Genomic DNA, 21,171 nt, shown 5'->3' with positions numbered 1-21,171 from the left:
TCGCAACTCACCACCATATTTACCTTGACGACAACATGACCGATGCGAACAAACCCCCGACTCGAGAAATTGTCCACGTCCATGTCACTCACCCAGACCGCGACAATCTTTTCCGCATCGCAGCAACTCCCAGTGATTTGATCAAAAAGAATGTGAAGATTTTCGGCGTACAGTGTGCGCAATGTCAAAAAACATTGGATAAATTTTTGAAATGTTCAAAGGTGCTGGTGGCTGATATATCTAAATCTATCACAGGCGCTTATCACATGTTTTCGTAGTGCAAGGGCGTCTGGTATTGCTCAAAAGAGGTAAGATCTGCGACTTGGACAAAACAAGGGGCTGACGTTACAACTTATGTATCTTCCTGTGATAGTGCCAAAAGAAACATTGGTGAGCGTTCTGTTCACAATCAATACACAGAGGCCTCACTCCGGACCCGGACTTGTACTCCATGATAAGCCCGCTCACAAATCAGCATGTCACGACGTTGAACGCTCTTCAGGAGCCCTCAAATTCGTACGAGTGTTCTGCGCAAACATAACGCTCATGATGTTCCTCAAGGTCGCCATCATTTATGACTGTGGTTTGCTTGACAATCCTCGGCTCGGGTTAGATGTGCCTTTCATGGCCCGTGTTGACATCGCCATTGAGCCAACTGATATTCTCGACTTCGCGAGACTATATCTCGATAACGGGCCCATTGCAAAGAAGCTTAAAGGAATGGTGCAAGTCAATACTGTCTCTGCGTGGGATCCGAACACACATCCTCCCCTCACGCCAACGCGGCTGCGCTTATGGCGCGAGGCTCGAGCACACTCCACCGCATCAGGTTACGGAAAAGATCCTGTTGGACTCATCGAGTTCCTCAATTATACAGAGAATTCTACCACCGCTGCCACGTTCCATATTTCCAGCTCTATCCTTGACGTCGCGAGGAAACGCGAGCCCTTCTTATGTTCCTCTGCCATTATGGGCAATCATTTTGAGAAGCCTATGGATTCCGCGACATGCATAGAGTGGGTTATTTGACCCCATATTGTGGATTTCAATAAGCGCGGCCCCTTACAATCGCCTTGCATAGGTATATCAACTTGCATATTCGGGCCGATGAACAGGATCAGTTGCTTTTACGGACTGTGATGACAGAGCAAGACAAGGAAGTTATTCGCGCTGCAGGTCGCAACGAGAACTCGCTTCCCGTCTCTCTTCTCAATTTCAAGATGCAAAGAGAACTCCTCTATGCTATGTAGCATAATGGAGTCGAGACGCTAGCCAATTACATCCTCAGGTGTGCGTTTTCGTTTTTCAGAGCGCTGAAGTCTTTCTGATTGTAGCATGTAGACAGCGAACGCCGGCTGAATATGTTCTCACACAAACAAGGTTGGATTGACTGAATGTTTGCAAATCATGTATCCTTGCTCCGTGTGCTTGTAAATTTGGATATACTATATTACCGATTAGTTCAAAATATCATGTCACTTTTTCGCGCTCATGATGTACGCTCTTCATTTCATCATTCTATCTTCTCTTTAGTTTTCAAAACACAAAAAAGACCCTTGTTTCAAACTCCTTGGTGCAGCAGTCAAACATTGATCCGTCACTTGTGCTCTTTCAGCACCTCTTCGCATCGCACTAGCAGATGCAACCAATGCAATGATCATTCTGATTATTGGCAACTACATGGTCAAAACTACGAGACGCCAAGCTGGTTCTTTCTGATACAAACAATAAAAAAATCAACCATGTCGAGGCTTCTTCTTTGGCGAAGGCGATGTTTCTTCTCTCGGTCTGGGCCTCTTCTGCTTCAAAAGGTTGGGGAGCGGACAAAGTTCTATACCAGTAGCACGCTGTTGCGCACCATCGAGATATTCTGCAGCTTGTCTGTGGATATCATTCAGAAGAGTGTCGTCAAGCGCTAGCAGGGGATATTTTGCCTCCGCCTTTCGATAACCATCTTGGAGAGCACCTGCGAAATGAGGAATACAATCGCCAACATCACGGCATGTCTCTGAAAGGACATCATCACAGACGGTTTGAAGTTCGTCAACAAAGAAGAAGAACTCCTGGCGTGATGGGCGGCCGACCGTACCAGGGAATGCCAGCTGGAAATTTTTCCACTGAGCATGTAGTGCATCAAGGGAATGGTTGGCGTTTGTCGTGTCCGTGTGATAAAAGAAGATCCAGGTAAAAGCCCACCATACGGATTCGATGTCATGCAGGAAATTCATGCGAAATGGAGGGTGGGACGGGAGGCTTGTACCATGAGGTTTTCTACCAACTGGTCGGACGTTAGAAGTTGTTGAGCGGAAAAGGTACTTCTGTCTTTCTACTTCCACCGCCATGAAATGGATTGTTCCCTGGCGACGAGTTAACAGTGAAAGAGATCATCTTCAAAAACTCTTACCGTTCGAACATCGCGAGAAGTTTGTGACTCTATCTTCTTTGCGTACTCGAAGTCACCCAATTTCCCCATACCCCCGACCCAAATTACGTTCCCGACGCTGAAATCGCGATGAATCCAGCCTGCTTTGTGCATATAATACAGGGCTAAGGCTGAATGAGCGACTGAGAAAAGGAGTGACAGTGATTTGCTCACCCTTAAGTCCGTCGGACAAGCAAGTCAGGTTGTCGGCCAAAGAGGTGACATCCTTGACAGCGACTCCAACATCATCGAAGACAGTGCGAGTATGGACTCTGCGTGGGATGCCGGTGTCATTTCGCGCAATACCGCCCAATTGTGTGGGAAGAAAGGCAGACAGTCGTCCAGAGTCGGGTATATCGCCTGCGCTAGGTAAATGTGGTCTTGCGGAGAGGATGGGCTGGAGATCGATGGACACCCACTTCCAGCTACGATTATGCTCTTCTCCAACCAGCGGGTCCAGCGTCACGTCTGGGGTATCGTCGATTATGACATCCTTCCAAAGTCGGATTCCAACAAAGTACCTCTTGGCATCCGCCAACTCCTCCGCTTGCAGCTTCTCCGCACAGGAAGCCAGGATGCTTTCTAGGATCTCGCCCTCTGATTGACGTTCAACTTCTCTCCATGAATCTTTAATGGCAACCTTCTCCCCCCCGGCGTCCGTGGCTTCGTACACGCGAGTTCCACGCCCAACCATAGAGTCTGCGCCATAGGTTGCAAGTTCACGCGTCGTGGTGAATACTTCGTCCCCAATAATGAATTCATATTGGATTTTCTTCCCGTCACGGATCCGCTCGACGGTGGGGTCCCATCCGAGCTCATTCATAGTAGAAGACGCAGACGCAGATCCAAGAGCGTAAAAGAGAGAGATAACACTGTCGATGTTCTAGATGTACCATGCCTGTTAATACCCTAACACACAACGCGATACGTTTGCGTACCTGAAAAAAGTCGATAGGTTCTGTAACTGCGAGGCACGCACGGTTACTGAGCCACAGTCTTAATTGCATGTCCTCGATTGTGATACCGAATGCAAACCGCCTACAGGGATCCTCCCGCATGATACTGTGAAGGCTCCAGATTATCTTCTGTTCATCCTAGAGGCTTTATGAGCGGACGCCGACAAGATCTGCAAGAACTTACGTCTCGGAGAGACTCGGTATCCTGTTCCTTCTTGAACTCGAATGGTATAGCAATGTCGAACCAATGCATCTTGGCCTCAGTTTGTTTATCGCTAAGTACAAGGTATCCATCAGGCCTGGAAGTATTGTTGCGCTGCGAGAGGGGTGTTCCGTTTGGGTTCGCTAGGAAGGATATTCTGCGATTCGGGACTTCTGCCAAAATTTCGGAGATGATGCGACCGAGGGGCTTAAACACATTCTCTTCGGACCCTTTCGATTTGGCAGGTGGGGTAAAGTCCGTCCATCGCAGGCCACTCTCGTCGTCGGTGAGAATCTTGCTCTCTTTGTTGGTCAAGTTGTTGCGTATTCGCTGCAGATCCTGCTGAGAGGGCATGGCACCGACACATTTCACTAGACAATCGAACGGAACCTGCAGATACCTTCCCAAATCAGCGAGAACAGCAATGCGACCTAGTTTCAGATCCCCCGTGCGGTAATCCGCTTGTGACGTATGACGAGCGAATACAGCTGTATCTGGCGGCAGCATTTGTGACTTCTATGATCGTGGTGTATGAGGAGGGGTGACCATCGTGATTCGATGAGGTAAGTAAGGTCAATTTGGCCTTGGGGAAATGAAACTACACAAGAACAAGACTCTGGACGTTGAGAGCGCAATGTGTCAGTGCCGCGTCAATTTCACCTGACCCGAAAACATCAACACTTCAAAACAGAGCTTATCGGCTATTGTAGTACGTACCGGTACCAAGCTTAAGTACTCTCTCATACACTATTCTCCAGACAACTCGTATACAGCACCGCGTCTTAACAGTTTCCATTTGTTGCGGAATAATGTAAATTCTCTCTCACAATTTCAAAGTACCTTTCAAATTCTAGCTTGTCCTCTGAGTGGAACGGCTGGGACAGGATTACCCCATCGAGTCTGCCCGTCTTTCCATTCTTTGGAATCTGGATGTTTTTCTGAGTTTCTCGCTATTGGGCGATAGCCATCCCTCAGTCGTCTCTTGCAAATGTCAGAAATCGCGGGCCCTGCTGCTGCTGCTCTGGCATCGCTATGCCCTGACGACGTAATTTTCCTTCAGTCACTCCCCAAGGCAGAACTTCATGCTCATCTCAACGGATCTATACCTATCAAAACAATACTGGAACTTGCGCAGAAATACTCGCCTTCTAGTCCACAGACGACCGAGGTCGCAGACATTATCGAGAAACTCAAGTCTGGAGTCATCTTGAATGACATATTTGACTTTTTCTCTCTGATGCCCGCTATCTATACTCTGACATCAACCCCGGAAGCAGTCGCGATAACTACTCGTGCAGTCCTCCAGTTATTCCTGAACCCCACCAGTGATGGCGCGGAAAGTCCTCAGTGCACGTACCTCGAGCTACGGACTACACCTCGCGCGACGCCACACATGACGCGAGAGAGGTACCTCACGGTTGTGCTTGATGAAGTAGAGATGTATCCTGCTACACAGGCCGCCCTGATCGTGTCCGTCGATCGTCGCATGAGTGACTCGGACCTTGAAGAATGCATTAGTCTTGCCATCGAGATGAAGAACAGAGGCAGAAGAGTTGTAGGCATTGATGTATGTGGGGATCCACGTAGTGGCGACATGCAATCCTTCACTCAGCACCTATCAAGAGCAAAGGGTGCTGGCCTTGGGTTGACCGTACACATCGCGGAGGTTTGTGATGTTCACTATGGTGTATGCGACTCAATAATGATGTTCGGATTTGTAGAGCACAAATAATACAACCGAGGATTCTCTGGCACTCCTTAGTTGTCGTCCGGATCGACTCGGACACGCAACATTCCTTTCAGATGAACTCAAGACTTTGTTCTTCGAAGATATCCCGCAGCCTGGGACAGAATGCGGTTCGTTGTCTGAATGTGCAACGGGAACGACAAGCCCTCACACACCAGCTGGACTCAGAGATCCCCTTCACCCTCTCCACTCCAAATTCCAAAATCTCAAAGAGGGTTATTTTCTACGCTTCGTTTCAGATAGCACTGCGTCTGAGGAAGCGAAAGTGCAGATGTCTTTCCGGGCTGATGCAGAGAAATTTTCCGAGCGAGCCGCCATTAAGGATATTGAAGAGATGATCAAACAAGCGGAGTCGCCCAATAACGCGCGCACGAACGGACAATACAAGCCATGCATCGAGATATGCCTGAGCTCCAATCTTCTGTAGGATCGTGCATTGACTCAACGAACTATGAAATCTAATCCTTCTTTTAGATGCAAAACTGTCGCATCCCTCGACGCGCATCATATTCGCTATTATCTGAAGAATGACCATCCCATCGTCATCTGTGTAAGCACGCCATCTTACGCGTGATATGCTCTTTCGTCTGACGCTTTGCATGATCAACAGACTGATGACGCACTCCCTTTCAGAACGTCTTGTCTTGGGGAGTACTCTTTGCTTCTGGCACAGCCTCCGTTAGGCCTTGGCTTGAGCAGAGATGATGTAGCTAGAATCGCGCGGATGGGCATGGATGCTGCATTTTTGAGACCTCGTGATTGAACTATATTCCAATCTTGGGTATGACATCGAATTTAGATGGCATGGATCCTAACTCTAGAATACTGGTCGTGTCACAGAGCAGGACGGCTGATAGCCCGACCTGTAAAGAAAATTACCTGGGCGATACCTGCGAAATTCAAATAAAACAAAAGTGCCACCGGCCTTTGACTTTCGATTTCTAGAGGTCATATCGTTGATGAGCCTATCATTTCTCTTGATGCGCTTGTCAGTAAGAGAAGCGCAAAATGATGCATGCACGTGAATTGTTTGAAGTTTCGATATGTCCTAGCAACGGATAAATAATGCAACTACATAGTTGCCATGACGTAGAATGCGACATTAGATTCCTCGTCCGCCCGTTATCTCCAGCGTATGGCCAGTCACGTACGCCGCAAGCGGTGAGGCAAGGTAGAAACGTACAAAAGCATGCCTCGTCAGCGTGACACCTCCGTCTACCCACGAAAACAGTGACATGGCATTCTGAGTAGCAGCACGCCCGCTTTGCTCTAGGATGAATGCCCAAACAACCTTGTGACCGTCAATCTCAATGGTTGCGCCGTCCTCCTTTATCGTGGTTAATCTGCATCCTGTCACTGCAATAAATTAGTCTTCGTTAACGGTTAATTCAACGTTCTTCTCGATCGAAATGTTGTTTGTGTCTGTTTGTGCGGCACATTATTATGTAAGACAAGTCCAACTAAATGGTTCATAATGGTCAAAGCACTATTCCATCGACGTACTAGAAGTGATGCATCGCGCTTTACTTGTTTCCGAAATTCTCCTGGAGGTTTTCATGTATATTAAAAAAGTCCCGGACCCACATGTGCCGTCTTGCGAGACACCATTGACGCGGAAATCCCTTGCAGCGCTTGCTAGGACATGCAAAACTTTTTATGAGCCTGCAATGGATTTGCTTTGGGCTAAGTTGGAAGGAATAGCACCACTGCTAAGCTGCGTAACGAGGCTATATCCAATCATATATCCCCGCAACTCAGAGGTCAGTGCGGACTATGTTCATCATATCTCGTTCATTCGCTCACTGAGCACCCAAACGCAGTACTTCTGCTTTGATGGTATCGAGCAGCTCAAGCCATTATCTGAGCATGAAGTCCCTCAATTCCTGCATCACGCCTTCCGTGTTCGCTCATTGAGAATATGGAACGGCGGTCACCATCACTTTCTCTCAGCCCTCCCGATGGAGACATGCATGTTTCCGAGATTGTTATCGCTAACAACGCATGCAGATCTGAATAAATACTTGCATCTCTTCCTGTCACCCACACTGCGTCATTGTACCCTACCAGCTGTTCATCCGGATTTAAAATCTGTTCCAATCCTCTGTGCTACTTTGAAGGACTTGTCCATCAAATCCCTTGGACACACAGCAGCAGATATGCAGGTGCTGTATGACAGTATCCGTTTGTGCAAGCGACTTGTGAATCTGACTTGCCCACTACTCGATTGGACAACATGGGAATACCTTTCCAACCTCCCTACCCTTCTTACGCTGGAGATCTGGGACACCCTTCCGTGTCATTCATTAGGGTTGTGTAATCTCAATTTAGCACCTTTTCTCAACGTCACAAAACTGTGTTTCTTTATCAGTAGAGCCGCATACACCATCGCAATCATGCAACACCTAGAATTTCCCTCGCTAAATCAATTTGAGATGGAAGTCTCGGATTTACCTTGGGCAGATACTAAGCCGCTCTTTCATGTACTGTCACAGCACAAAACCCTTTCACACATCACCATCTCCTCTGAACGTGGTTATCGAGAACCTCGGGACCTCTTGGTCAGCCCCTCAATGCCAATCAGGCAATTGTTTTGTCTCACGCAATTGCGAACCCTGCACCTCAAATTTCCTTATTGCTCCATAAGCCTTGACGACGACCTACTTTTGGAAGCCATGTCGGGTTGGCCGCACATCCGAATGCTGGAATTCATTGATCCACGGGTGGTGGAACCTGCTGTTATATTCCACGGAATATTCATTGATCCACAGGTGGTACCTGCTGTTACATTCCATGGACTATTCACAGCGCTCCACCAATGCCCCCGCTTGCATACGCTGAACATACCATTGGATGCCATCGATATCGATATCGATCCTACAGCCGAGCCGTTCCTTCATACCTCCCTACAAAACTTGAACTTGACCTCCTCTGACCTATCAGATGCTGAAGCTGTAGCCCGCATTATTTTCTCGGTGCTCCCTTCTGTCGATCGAATTTTCCCGGCGGGAGACGAGCCCTCTGGTGTCTACCTTGAGGTCCAGAAGCATCTTGAATCTTTTAGGGCATCTGCGGTTCTTAGTCCCCATATCCTCACCTGATCATTATATCACGCATGTCAGGTGTTTTGATATGAAACACGGAACGTTTCACGTACGTACCTAGAGTAATGATGTCTTTACCTCAGAATAATACTGTTACCTTTCCGTTATTCTTCTTTGCTTCTTGGTACTATACAGTGATTCACCATCGTCACTCAGCCACCGCATCATTCCGTCCCACATCATATTAATGGCGTGCACCGTATGTTTGTCTTTCCCTCAGCGTTTGTTCTTACTCACTGAGGTATGTTTATTCTTGTACACGTACCTACACATACTAAATGTAGAGCAGACTCTCTCGTTGTTCTAGCCTACACTGATGCATCGCGCTTTACTTGTTTCCGAAATTCTCCTGGAGGTATTCATGCATGTGAATAAAGTCCTGGACCCATATGCGTCAATATTGTCGTATCGCGATATATCATTGGCGCGGAAATCCTTTGCAGCGCTTGCTAGGACATGCAAACCTTTTTATGAGCCTGCAATGGATTTACTTTGGGCTGAGTTGGATGGAATAGAACCACTGCTGGGCTGCGTAGCGAGGCTACATCCAATCGTGTATCGTCGCGGCCGTGCTTCAAGGGTCAGTGCGGATTATGTTCATGTTATCTCATTCACTCACCAAGCACCCAAACGCAGCACCTCTGCTTTGAAGTCATCGAGGCATTATCTGGGCATGAAGTCACTCAATTCCTGCATCACGCCCCTCGTGTTCGCTCACTGAGAATATTACACGATGACTACTTTCACCTTCTTTCAGCCCTCCCGATCGAGGCATGCATGTTTCCAAGGTTGTTGTCGCTATCAACGGATCGAAATCTGAAGAGATACTTGCATCTCTTTCTGTCACCTATGCTGCGTTGTTGTACCCTACCAATTGTTCATCCGGACTTGAAATCTGTTCCAATCCGCTGTGCTGCTTTGGAGGACTTGTCCATCAAATCCTCCTTTGAAAACACAGCAGCAGATGGGCGAGTGCTGTATGACAGCATCTGTTTGTGCGAGCGACTTGTAACTCTGGCTTGTCCACCACTCGATTGGACAACATGGGAATACCTTTCAAACCTCCCTACTCTTCTTACGCTGGAGATCTGGGACGACCGTTGTTCATTGGGGCCGCGTAATCTCAATTTAGCACCTTTCCTCAATGTCACGAGACTGTATTTCTTTACCAGGAGAGCCGCATACACCATCGCAGTTATGCAACACCTAGAATTCCCTTCGCTAAATCAATTCGAGATGGATGTCTTTAATTTGCCTTGGGCAGATATTGAGCCGCTCTTTCATGCACTGTCACAGCACAAAACCCTTTCACGCATCGCCATCTCCTCTGAACGTGGTGATCGAGAACCTCAGGACCTCTTGGGCAGCTCCTCAACGCCAATCAGACAATCCCTTTGTTTCACGCAATTGCGAACCCTGCACCTCAAATTTCCTTATTGCTCCATAAACCTTGACGACGACCTACTTTTGGAAGCCATGTCGAGTTGACCGCACATCCGAATGCTGCAATTCATTGATCCACGGGCGATACCTACTGTTACATTCCACGGATTATTTACAGCGCTCCGCCGATGCCCCCGCTTGCATACGCTGGACATACCATTGGATGCCGTTAATATCAATATCGATCCTACAGCCGAGCCGTTCCTTCATACCTCCCTACGAAATTTGAACTTGACTTCCTCTGCCCTGTCGGATGCTGAAGCTATAGCCCGCATTATTTTCTCGGTGCTCCCTTCTGTCGATCGAATTTTCCCGGCAGGATACGAGCGCCCCTCTGCCGGTGTCTGTTTTGAGGTCCAGAGGCATCTTGAATCTTTTAGGGCATCTGCGGTTCTTGGTCGCCATATCCTCACCTGATCGTTATACTACGCATGTCAACTGTTTTGATATGAAACACGGAACGTTTCATATACGTATCTAGAGTAACATCAATGTCTTTACCACGTTTGAAAGACCTAAAAACCTTTCATTAAAACTCATACGATGTCGCGTACAGCATCTCTGTAATAAGTTGACTGCTAGTAGCCTGACTATCATATCATGTCTCTAAGCATCGCATCTCATCGGCGCGAGATAACTTCGAGTGAGATTTGTCGGCCAGATATAGCAGTGACATTGGCGCATCGTATTCTGCAAGTTCCGATGCATCACGGAGCTCCATGGTGAAGAAAGCTGTCAAAGGCGCAGCTCACCACACAAGATATCAGCGAATCTCTGAGGCGGCACAGACGGTCTGATCGTCGAGCTGCCACCATGGTGCAGTGAACGGCATACATTCATGCCGGGTTTCGTGTTTGTAGCTCGCAGGTCGAAGGACCCTAGAAAAATAAACTCATCAGTGAGTGGCTCTAAATTATATCAGAACCCAGGGTGACAAACTCGAATGCGTGATCCAGTGGTCACTCGACAATTCTATATGGATGACGGAACCTCTTGAATCGTTTTTGTTGAACCTGCACCACGTGCATATACGCACCTGAGAAATGTGATGGGACCTGCCCTGTTTCCTAGGGCAAGCATTGACGAATCGTGGGCATGGTCGTGGTCCCATAATCTTGTTGTTGTGACCAGGCAAAACCTTCATTAGGAAGTCAAAAAATGTTATTCCGCACCATAGAGCAGACTGATCGCTTGCGCTCGAAGAGTCGTACGAACGATATCTTCAGATGAAGCTGTGTTGAGTAGCAGTCCTGTAACGTCTTGAATCTCGACAAAGGTTTGGGTGAACCGATCTGACATAGCTTGCACATTAGTCCATTCTCCAATCAAGAGATTTTTAGCAGCTGCTCGGGCGATACTTTGTTGAAATTGAGAACAGCTATTACGCATCTCGAATACATATATCAGCGGCATGCCAGGCATGCGACGAGGGATACATTCCCCTTGATGTGAGATTGCTGGAGGAGCATGCAACATTTCGAATAGCCTGGGGAACATCAAGAGATCCGAGAGTGATAGCGCCCCAATCTTGACATCATTTCAAACTTCACAACAGATGCCGAGAAGCAGCAACCATGCTTACCTTGATATATACTCGGTTACATGTGTCACTGGTTTTATCATCGCCCTAAACCACCCGGGGGGCCGTTGCCCTTGCTCATCTCCTCGAGGTGACTTGATATCGCTGAAGTTAACTCCAGGGTCCAGGGTTTGAATGCAAAGACGAGGTGCCTTGTCCCATGGAAAGCGACAAATCCCAAAGGGATCTTAGCATGATAGGTCCAACTGCCTCGGTGGTAATGCAGGCCTGTGCGTCGTCTAACCACTGCAGACAACTCTCATAAAGGTGTAAAATAACGGTGGATAGTGTCAGACGTGTAAAATGTCATTGATGGAATATCGTGCTGTTCCCTTTGTTGTATCGCTGAAAAGGCTCTGATTTTGCTCAAACGACAGTTTATATGCATAATGATGAGTAATCTGAGACGCGCGAGCTCGAGACCCCCAACATCAAATCGTAAACCGAGGCTTCCAAAAATGCTGCGCAGTTTGACGGTGGAAGCCTCTCGTGCCCGAGATATTGAAAGTTGGCCACAGATTTGACAGGCTGTCGTCGTAACTTAGATACTAAAGCTGATCAACAAGATCGACGGTCATTGTGAGGTGAATGCAACAGTACCGTTTGGATACCAACCCGGGTCAGCACCAATTTCCCAGCTGGGACAATCTGTGCACAACATACACATGGGCTGCATCTCAGTGACTCCAGGCTAGCGCTCATCTACCGTTGCCATCCAGTTATGATACTCTTTTTATTTCTCCGGGACGTGCCATAAAGTAGGGGCAGAAACGGAAAATACACGTCCGACCGGATATTAATTACAAGCTCCTTATTGAACTCGAGAAACCTCAAAACTCAAAGAGCTTGGGAAGACACGACAGACATCCCATCGTCAAGGGGCTCCAGATCCGACACGACCAGCAAAATGGGAGGCACGATCAAAGGCGAAGTCAATAACAAAGTAGAAGACGACGAAGCTGCACAGCTGTAGTCATGATGCAATGGTTCCGGTAATGCAGTTGAAAGAGCAAAAACAAACATGTACATACAATTCGGACCGGCTATGACTCGGGAATCGGGATCGTGATCACCGACATAAAAAAAATCGCTCCTGGAAATGACCGTTTTCATCTTCTCATCCTATACTGGACGGCTCAAAATGTGACATCCTGTCCCTTATGCTGTCAGATCAATTGGAATACGTTGTGCCACATTGGATGATTGGAGAACTTAACAATCCTAGCTTGGAAGGTACATTCGCTGCCCGGCTTGAACATCTGCATTGTACACAGACTGACTCGACAGCGTGAAAGCATCTCTCCAATCTCCTCACTCTGCACTGTACACAGTAGCAATCCGTATCAGATTCCTTCACCCGTTGAACTGGTTTCTCCTTGATTGCAGATATCAGGAACTCTTAGGCAGCTTGACGGCGGTCACAGTTTCTTTGCTTCCTCGTTTACCTTGACAACGACCTTCTGGTGGAAGCTTTTTTGTTCGACGCACATCCGCGCGCTGGATCTGACGGGCCCAGACCCCGCGTCTCAGTTTCCTCACCATCATGTTCCAAGGGTCATTTACCGCACTCTATCTATGCTCCCTGCCAATGGTAGTGGATGCTGAGGCTGCGTGTCGATATCGCTCCCAAAGGCAATTCATTCCAACACGACCCCCTACACATGCTGGGTGCTAAAGCTGGCGCTCGGATCATTTTCTCGATGTTTCCCTATTCCCTCGTAGTTACTTAAGAGCACGACAATGCCACTGGAAGCTGCTTCCTATCATGGCTGGTGGGATTCGGATCTTCTGCATTTATTGGTGGTCAGATCACAGGAGTAGTCCCTGGGCTCAGATTTATATGCTGATGTTCGGTGATTATCCCATGGTCCCCGTCAAATTTCGCCATGCGTAGATGGGGCGAGCAAGGGAGGTCATGTCGAGGCCTTGTGGCCTGTACATGTGTTTGTACAGAATTTTTTTCTGTATTACCGTTACGGACTTGCACAGGCCATTCAACGTGTACAAGTCTTGAATCTGCGGGTCGTCAACCACATCTGCAAACGACTTAACATTGGCTTTTTATTTGTGGCTTGAACACCTGTTAGTTCTGGCAGTCACATTCACGTTCGGACTCAGTTTTATAGGTCAAGGTGAAAAGGAAATGAGGTAGTGCCCACTGCCGGCATGAATTGCAATTGATTCCGCTCTGCCGTGGCATTGCTGATGCCGGTTGCTGGCCTCCTTTAGTCCTATTCTATGTTTATTTTTGTACGCACACCAGTCTTCTCTGAGTCGGACGTTAATGTTGACCTCGAGTGTGCATAGGTCAGAAGCACGGAATAAAATTATACTTGCCATAGAGGGAATTCATCTAGCCGTATGGCGCAATCAACATTCAAGGTTCCATACTAGTACTGATCCCTGGCCTGTGCTCGTTGAACTAAGTTAGGTCCGGCCCCGGGTGATGTATACGCGCTATTACAACAACGTTCCATTCTACCTCACCCTGCTCCGCCCGAGATTATTTGCACGCTGTACCACAGCTACCAGGTTAACGTTGGCGTCAAGTATTGGACCCCGAGCGTATTATACCTCAACTTGAAAGTGCCTCGTTGCTCAGGTCAGTAGCACTCGGAGGCAGAAGTTAGTCAACTCGGATCCGTGTCTAGACCTCGAAGTTTTCCAATTTTAAATTCCCTGTCTGGCTGCACAGTTTGTAGGTCGGAACTTGGGGAAAAGGAATCTATCATAAAACGGTCGGACAGTTCTATTCGGGTGGTAGGTCTCCAATTCAAATAAGTACTCTCTTGCTTAACGAGCGCATTTACAAAGCTGGCGCTCATTTGTGGGGATCACAGTTCCATTCCATCAAGTAGTTCACATGCATACTGCACTGCAAATGCGTTTCGCCGTAGTGACCGCTGAAAAACCCTCATATCATACGTTAAGCGCGCACAGGTTCGACTCAGCCGCCCACTCCCATGCATTTTTAACTGTTTGAAAAACTTCTCCCATAACGCGCGGGTCCCGACCGATTGTATCACCCGGCCCCACAATAAAAAATGAGGGACTCTGAACCGTCGATCTACTCGTCGATCGCAAAAGGAATGCATCAGAACATCTTATGAACGCAACCGACCCACGCATGCTGCCCAGCCATAGACGTCAAGAATGGAAGTACGTTGCGAGAAATGAACGTGTCGGTTATTCGGAAATATGTCCTCCCTCGTATGCTCACCTCAAATCAACATTAGCCTCGTTGCCTTTCGAATTCAAGGTATATCCACTTCCTTATTTGCGCTCCTTGCACGATGCTAAGGACACCGACAGGCACCACTTTCATCCCGTCGTAGTTTCCCATTAAAAGGATCCATGGACATTGCATAGACCATTCTTATTGTTGCTGGGTGGAGCTTTATCGGCCGCCTCTGGTGTTTCCAGTACATGGCCTTCTCAAATTGGACGGTCATCGATTCTCGAGCATCCGACAACTTTGACTGTGTTAATCTCCACCGTACTATCCGTGATCACGACGAGGTCAGTTGAAACTTGCACAAGACGACAACGGTATGTTCTGACTTCATGTTGCCCAGCCTACTCACAACGGAGTCTCGTACAGCGACAAGGATGCGAGACTTGATTTCCCATTCGACAAGATGGTCTCCTCCCTGCCGTGAACGATTCTGATTATAGCAGCTCTTCTGTTGCCTAGACCGCATATGGACTTGCCTTTACCAGTGGTTTCATGCCTCAATGTGATAATCGACCTAGGTCGCTACCTTTTTGGTTCCCCTCTCTAGGGTCTTGGAAAGCACTATACCGTAACCCAGTAAGACCCCACCGCAGAAGTTAACTGCTACGAGCGGAACACTTCTATCTACTCTTATGGTGCCTATTCCGATAACTTCAGTTGCATTTCCATTGGACAGTGTTGGCTTGACGATGTGGTAAGTGGTAGCAGAGTATCCAAATGACAAGCAAATTATTCCCTGTAATTCTGAACAAAGCATCACATCTCGTGTTACGGGAAACTATGTCATACGCCACCTTTTTGAATGCGACCACTCTCGAATTGAACCCAGATACTGAAGGCTTTCTTCGACAGTCCGCAGCCAGACTTCCCAGGCTTCAACCGGTACAAGTTCGGTACACGAACAAGCCCGCCCATTTACTATGTGCTCACCAATTCAACTTCTTGAAAGATATTCTGACGACAGATTGTACTAGATATGCATTCCCGCCTACGACCGTCTGCGAGGTCGTCCTGCACGCGACGACAGTGGACGTCATATATGATCAAGGAATAGTTTCGACAGCAGTAGCTGATCGCCGTCCTTTCGGAGACTCGAACATGGTCTTTATTAAGTTCATCGCGAGTGCGATCAATTATCAAGCAGGGAACACACAAGGCTTCCAGACCATTCTTATCAGACTACTTAACGGCTTGCATTGATAGCAATTCAATTGCCGTCAAGTGGTAGGAAACCCGCCATTGCTGTTCTCGGACACAAATAATTTGTTAACTGCAGGAAGGGTAGTGGTAGAATCCAGTGGTACAGTAAGTTGCAATCACCTCTTCTGGCGGACACGCTGATGATGGCTGTGTCATCGGCAGTATTTGAGACTTGGTTTCATCTGCCACCGGCGTTCTTCCCTGGACAGAATCTGAGACTCTGAGTTAGCACGTATGACTGGGAAGAAGGGCGTCTCATCTACCAGCTTTTCTGTTCGTTATCTTTAGAATGTTTTGGCTGGTTACTCTTATTGCCGCCAAATTCAATTTGAAGAACGAACTGCAGCATCTACGAAGAGATGATGTTGTGTTTGACTACTGCGATTGGTGGGCTAGAAGGGCAGCTGCCAGTGTTTGGTCTTGAGCACCATGGTGGCTTGAAGAGGAATGAAGATATCGAGATTCAGCACGTGGTGGAACCGGCGAGTATGGAAGGAAGGAAACGGCTAGGTGTATCAGAACTGCGGCCCACCATGTAGGTGCCGGTGCCGGGACCGCACCCCAATACCTTGCAGCGTAGGAATTACGTTGATGATGGCACAGCAACTTCATATATAGCGATGCATGATAGGTTTCATTAAGCTTCCGAGCCTGGGCCTGGCCATGGAACGTAGCCGGACGGTAGCGTCTGCGCCGACTCATTGAGCTGCTATGACATCTATACTGAGCTGAACTACTGCAAGTCTCGTAGTCACATAGGGTGGGCCAGTCGTAAACCGCTTACATAAGCATTAATCAACACAGAAAGTGTGACACGCGGCGGCAGCCCTTCGGTCTCTTCCACTCACATGCCCCTCGAAACTCGGAGGATGATGTGGGCTCACCGTACGCTGAGCATGCAATTTGCTGCAGGTAGTTGAAATTAAGCGCATTTCTCCCAGTATCCCAGTGACTTTCTTCGAAGTATCCATAGGGCTGAAAATTAATTTTCTCTGCAAAGGCAAACGGTGCTGGCGAGTTTTTGTATACGTATGTTGGTACCATCTATGAATCTGAACCTCCAACAGGGTCACTCCAACGGGGAGGTTGGATCTCACATCTTCAGTATGCCCTTGTCTTCAAGTTCGCCTTCAAGTTCCCGAGGACTTATCCAGGGAGAATCAAAATTTAAGTAACGCAATAAGAGTGGCTGCGTGGCTGATCATCTTCATTGTGTGCATCTTGCGCATACGCAGTATCAGGTTCCGCTCGACTAATTCTAGAGTCCAGGCTGTGTCAGTGGCGTGCATGCAGCAAGTATATAATATTTCTATGCGAGTGAGACAACTGGATTCTGCGTCTACCTCTTCTCTTGTGATGCATCATACTCACTCCAAATTTGTGCACTACACAGTCATCATCGTTAGCCAGATTTTCATTCTGGCATTTGGATACGGATTTCTTGGTGCTGTTGCTTACTATGAGTACCTTGCTCCATCTGATTCAGTCTGCGAGACAATGAAGAACCATCCTGGGGAGGTAACAATGCTAGTCGCATTGATAGCGACTGTGCTATCAGTCATCACTGCTACGTTCGTCTACCGTTTGTTCTTTTCGACTAATCGTTCATGAAATGAGATTTTTCCACCAGCCTTTTCACGCTGTCCGTTAAAGAGGCACTAAGACATCGGATATGCCAGCCCATTTCCCTAATTCAACTGAGCGCTGGTGTCGCTTTAGCACAGGGCTCTCATATTCTCAGCCATCGACACGTGGAATTGACAGTCCTGACGCTGTTTATATTTGGGGTGCTGAAGCTCTTAACGGCCGGGTGCGTCTTCTCTGAAACCATTGTCGAGATCTTCTTATTCGAATGAAGTTATAGGTGGACAACTCTCTTGACACCGACCTACTTCATGTGGCCAGTACAGATGAATGGATCTGAAATTGACATAACTGGAAGCACGTTTGCCACTTTGCTCCAAGAAGAATTCCTGGCAAGTGGTCTCAGTATGTATCTCTACTCCAGTTACCGAGTCGTTTGTAAAATGGGATAACCAAGTCCAGAACGATGCTTTCGAAGTTCTCGATATCGGTGGAATGCTCAGTGGAGTTGCTGCTGCAGGGTTTACCTTCGGTCTTCCTGGGACATTCAATTTTAATGGTGCAAAATACAACATATCCACTCGTACGTCTAGTCTCTCAGTTCACTATAAACTATTTTACGACACTGTGAAACTAGAGGGGGTCGTGCCTACCATTGAGGCATTTTCCGGTTCGGATGGAATTCCGGGTGCTAATGGTACTCCTCTCGGGTTTTCCGGTGGAAATGTCACAGTCAACACAGGAGTCGTACCCGGATTACACTCTCGTGTACCTATTCCTGAAGGTTTTAGCACGAACTATTCGATGTGGCAACAAGGGTTGACAGCGAATGTCAGCTGCCAGGCCATTGACTCGAGTCAAACGCAGTACCTTTGGAACACGAACAACTCTGACGTCATCTATACCAACCCAGCTGCTTCGAGCAACAACTTCATTACTGGCCTTCGCTTGTGGAATATCAGTGTAAACTGTGGTACCAGTAAGTTCGGATATTGGCTATCTTTTCTTGAGTTCACTGACGGCTTCTAGATATCTCGACAGCATACGAATATGTGACCATGGTGGATGCCAATGGAAATGGAAATTTAACAGGGAATGGCTTTCTTCCATCTGTCGTGTGCCTAGGACCAACGGATATGAACCAAAATTATACAAGCTTCAGTGAGCCCTTGGAAAATGCACGTTGGGACTCATTGACCGAATCTGTTTCTGTAGCCATTTTTACGCAAGGGTTTTACAAGTATGATTTCCTTGAAGCAAGCGTGTGCGAAGTGGTTCCCCTGTTGACCACAGTCCGCGCCGATTACTCCAACGAACAAATTTCTTCTGAGATCATCTCATCCACTCCTTTCCAGTCAGAGAATGCCGAGCTACTGTTATTTATCGCTGGAGTCGCCAGGTATCAGTCGATAAACTCACAGGGACTTACGAGCAGCACCATTGGGGATACCCTGTACTCTACCTATTCTTCGACTACTACTGAATACGTCAATAACAATCTCAATGACACACAGGTTTACCTTGAGCTCGTCAGTTTCACGTCATACAATCTTGATCCACTTCTTATGCTTTCTTAGGAGGATTACTGGCGTGGTGTTGTTGAGTTTTCCGCCACGGTGAGATTGCTAGTCCGTTCAATGTAGTCTCAATTGACCTAGCATTATTTTACAGTTTCTTCGCTCCGGGTTCATGGCCACAGGCAGCTTCCCCGATAATATCATCCCGAACAACCTCTCTTCGCTAGTCAACGGGACGATGTTCATATCGACAATAGGCTGGACTCGCTGGACTAAGAACTCGCCGACGTATCTGCTCGCTACAGTGCCGCTCACCATTATCACCATCCTCACTTTCTCCTGCGCGTTGTACAGTCTTCTGGAGACTTTGGAAGAACATCGAAATCACAGTCACAAGGCGCACTTCAATGTGTCAAACACAATTCATCTCGTTATGCTATGCGCTGCTGGAAGTCTCAAACTGGCAGATTTCGGCAATCGCAAGGGGATCAAGAAAAATGAGGTTGTGAAGGTTCACCTAGAGGAACTCCACTCCCCCCGGCTCTCAACTTGAAGTTAGAGCGAGGTCTGGAAACGCGAAGGGGATGCATTGTTTTCAGCCATATCGCGTAATGGTAGTGTCTGTTCTCAGTTGTATGTAAACCTAACTTGGTCTTGTTTGACATTTGTAGTGCACGATGTCGAACTATAGAGTAATAAATGTGATTGGTTTTGGTTTTAGGATGTGACATGTTTGTGCATTCCGCATGGAATAGGGACGCTCTCGGCTACACCGCCAGTTCCGTAAACTATATTGTAGTGAAAATGGTAGAGGTATACTATCACATGATCCGTAATGCACTATGTGCTCACCAAATCAACTTGGAAGATATTCTGATGGCAGGTCGTGCTAAACATGCGTTCCTGTCTACGACCGTCGGCGAGGTTATACTGTACGTGACGATAGTGGACGTCACATATGATCGAGGAATAGTTTCGGCAGTAGTAGCTGATTGTTGTCCTTTCGAAGACTCGATCGTGGCCTCACTGAGTTCATCGCGAGTACGATCAATTAAGGCTTCCAAACCAATGTTATCGGACTACTCGGCGGCTCACGTTGATAGCAATTGAACGGATGTCGACTGATAGGAAACCTGCCACTGCTGTGCTCAGACGCTGATGGCTTTGTCACTGGCAGTTTCTGAGACCTGGTTTCTCTGCCACCAGCGGTCTTCCCTGGACAGAAATACCTTCCGACATGTCTGTTGTCACGAATGGCATCATGTTCCGAGTCAGCACGTATGATGGAAAGAAGGGTGTCTCATCTATGTGTTTCCGTTTGTCATCTTTACGATGATCGGGCTGGTTACTGCTATTGCCGTCGGATTTAGTTTGAAGAACGAACTGCAACATCTATGGAGAGACGATGTTGTGTTTGACGACTGCGGCTGGCGGGCTAGAAGGGCGGCTGTATGGTGGCTTGAAGAGGAATGAAGAAATCGAGACTCGGCACGTGGGGGAACCGGCAAGCATGGAAGGATGGCTTTAGGGGTATCATGCATTCATGTGCGGCCCACCATGCAGGTGCCGGTGCACCCCAATACCTTAGCGTAGGAATTACGTCGATGGGCACAGCAACTTCATAAATCATAGCAATGCATGATGGATTTCATCACGGTTCCGAGCGCCTGGAACGGAGCCGGGTAATAGCGTCTGCGCTAACTCATCGAGCTGTTATGCCCTTTATACTAGTCTCGTAGTCACAGGGACCCTGCCACTGGTATGTTCGGTGCAAGCTGCTTACATAAGCTTCAATAAACAAGGTGGCCGCCTCCTCAACTTGAATCCGAACAGTCACGTCAGGGCATGACACGCGGCGGCGGCCCTCCAATACCATTGAAGTTTACTTTTGAACTCGCATGCCCTCTCCTTCCCCTCCAAGCTCGAAGGATGATCTAGAGTGGTGACCGGCTATTGCTACAGGCATTGGAAATTAAACGTATTTCTTTCGGTGCCCCAGTGAGCTTCTTTGAAGTATCCATAGCGCTGAAATTTAATTTCTCAACAAAAGCAAATTGGACCGGCAAGTCTTTGTATACGTATGTTGGTACTATCTGTGAATCTGAACCTTTGACAGAGTCACTCCAAGGGGGAGCTTGGATCTCACATTTTCAGTATGCCCTTATCTCCAAATTCTCCTTGAAGT

General features: G+C 47.7%; 6 protein-coding genes across 6 annotated transcripts; 5 read left to right on the top strand and 1 right to left on the bottom strand.

Moving 5' to 3' along the window:
• The first annotated feature begins 458 nt into the window (after positions 1-458).
• HD556DRAFT_1320754 (uncharacterized protein) lies at positions 459-1,245 on the top strand. Its single transcript, XM_041301319.1, has one exon. It carries the CDS (start codon positions 547-549, stop codon positions 1,027-1,029), a length of 483 nt encoding a protein of 160 aa, XP_041168134.1. The 5' UTR covers positions 459-546; the 3' UTR covers positions 1,030-1,245.
• Positions 1,246-1,670: 425 nt separating this feature from the next.
• Positions 1,671-4,356, bottom strand: HD556DRAFT_56135 (uncharacterized protein). Its single transcript, XM_041310956.1, has 6 exons — positions 4,298-4,356; positions 3,563-4,240; positions 3,361-3,507; positions 2,597-3,305; positions 2,405-2,547; positions 1,671-2,357 (listed from the first exon to the last, which is right to left on the bottom strand). The coding sequence occupies exons 2-6, from the start codon at positions 4,085-4,087 to the stop codon at positions 1,737-1,739; spliced, it is 2,145 nt and encodes a 714-aa protein (XP_041168133.1). The 5' UTR covers positions 4,088-4,240; positions 4,298-4,356; the 3' UTR covers positions 1,671-1,736.
• Positions 4,357-4,568: 212 nt separating this feature from the next.
• Positions 4,569-6,090, top strand: HD556DRAFT_1302759 (Metallo-dependent hydrolase; the record flags this gene model as incomplete). The annotated part of the gene is made up of 5 exons (XM_041299534.1): positions 4,569-5,246; positions 5,302-5,437; positions 5,567-5,750; positions 5,802-5,877; positions 5,938-6,090. 5 exons carry the CDS (start codon positions 4,569-4,571, stop codon positions 6,088-6,090), a joined length of 1,227 nt encoding a protein of 408 aa, XP_041168132.1.
• Positions 6,091-6,804: 714 nt separating this feature from the next.
• HD556DRAFT_55620 (uncharacterized protein) lies at positions 6,805-8,755 on the top strand. Its single transcript, XM_041310941.1, has 2 exons — positions 6,805-7,087; positions 7,148-8,755. The coding sequence occupies exons 1-2, from the start codon at positions 6,839-6,841 to the stop codon at positions 8,423-8,425; spliced, it is 1,527 nt and encodes a 508-aa protein (XP_041168131.1). The 5' UTR covers positions 6,805-6,838; the 3' UTR covers positions 8,426-8,755.
• Positions 8,756-9,277: 522 nt separating this feature from the next.
• On the top strand, positions 9,278-10,001 carry HD556DRAFT_1454584 (uncharacterized protein; the record flags this gene model as incomplete). The annotated part of the gene is made up of 1 exon (XM_041308102.1): positions 9,278-10,001. The coding sequence occupies one exon, from the start codon at positions 9,278-9,280 to the stop codon at positions 9,914-9,916; it is 639 nt and encodes a 212-aa protein (XP_041168130.1). The 3' UTR covers positions 9,917-10,001.
• Positions 10,002-17,014: 7,013 nt separating this feature from the next.
• Positions 17,015-19,627, top strand: HD556DRAFT_55285 (uncharacterized protein). The gene is made up of 9 exons (XM_041310932.1): positions 17,015-17,456; positions 17,516-17,695; positions 17,750-17,874; positions 17,927-18,052; positions 18,107-18,448; positions 18,499-18,630; positions 18,685-18,998; positions 19,047-19,085; positions 19,141-19,627. Exons 1-9 carry the CDS (start codon positions 17,173-17,175, stop codon positions 19,537-19,539), a joined length of 1,941 nt encoding a protein of 646 aa, XP_041168129.1. The 5' UTR covers positions 17,015-17,172; the 3' UTR covers positions 19,540-19,627.
• Positions 19,628-21,171: the final 1,544 nt, after the last annotated feature.

Source organism: Suillus plorans (assembly GCF_016647745.1).
Source record: "Suillus plorans strain S12 chromosome Unknown HD556scaffold_1, whole genome shotgun sequence".
Classification (NCBI taxonomy): Eukaryota; Fungi; Basidiomycota; class Agaricomycetes; order Boletales; family Suillaceae; genus Suillus; species Suillus plorans.
Note: the sequence above shows the minus strand (reverse complement) of the source record. Positions and strands in the feature narration are given on the sequence as shown.

What these genes read in the sequence shown, in the direction of transcription:
- HD556DRAFT_1320754 (XM_041301319.1), top strand. Translation starts at nt 547, where the DNA reads ATGATGTTCCTCAAGGTCGCCATCATTTATGACTGTGGTTTGCTTGAC.
- HD556DRAFT_56135 (XM_041310956.1), bottom strand. Translation starts at nt 4,087, where the DNA reads ATGCTGCCGCCAGATACAGCTGTATTCGCTCGTCATACGTCACAAGCG. An exon ending in AACCTATCGACTTTTTTCAG is followed by an intron (nt 3,306 to 3,360) that starts GTACGCAAACGT and finishes TGGTACATCTAG; the next exon opens with AACATCGACAGTGTTATCTC. An exon ending in CTTGTCCGACGGACTTAAGG is followed by an intron (nt 2,548 to 2,596) that starts GTGAGCAAATCA and finishes ATTCAGCCTTAG; the next exon opens with CCCTGTATTATATGCACAAA.
- HD556DRAFT_55620 (XM_041310941.1), top strand. Translation starts at nt 6,839, where the DNA reads ATGCATCGCGCTTTACTTGTTTCCGAAATTCTCCTGGAGGTTTTCATG. An exon ending in TATATCCCCGCAACTCAGAG is followed by an intron (nt 7,088 to 7,147) that starts GTCAGTGCGGAC and finishes ACCCAAACGCAG; the next exon opens with TACTTCTGCTTTGATGGTAT.
- HD556DRAFT_55285 (XM_041310932.1), top strand. Translation starts at nt 17,173, where the DNA reads ATGCAGCAAGTATATAATATTTCTATGCGAGTGAGACAACTGGATTCT. An exon ending in CTGAAGCTCTTAACGGCCGG is followed by an intron (nt 17,696 to 17,749) that starts GTGCGTCTTCTC and finishes ATGAAGTTATAG; the next exon opens with GTGGACAACTCTCTTGACAC. An exon ending in CCAAAATTATACAAGCTTCA is followed by an intron (nt 18,631 to 18,684) that starts GTGAGCCCTTGG and finishes CTGTTTCTGTAG; the next exon opens with CCATTTTTACGCAAGGGTTT.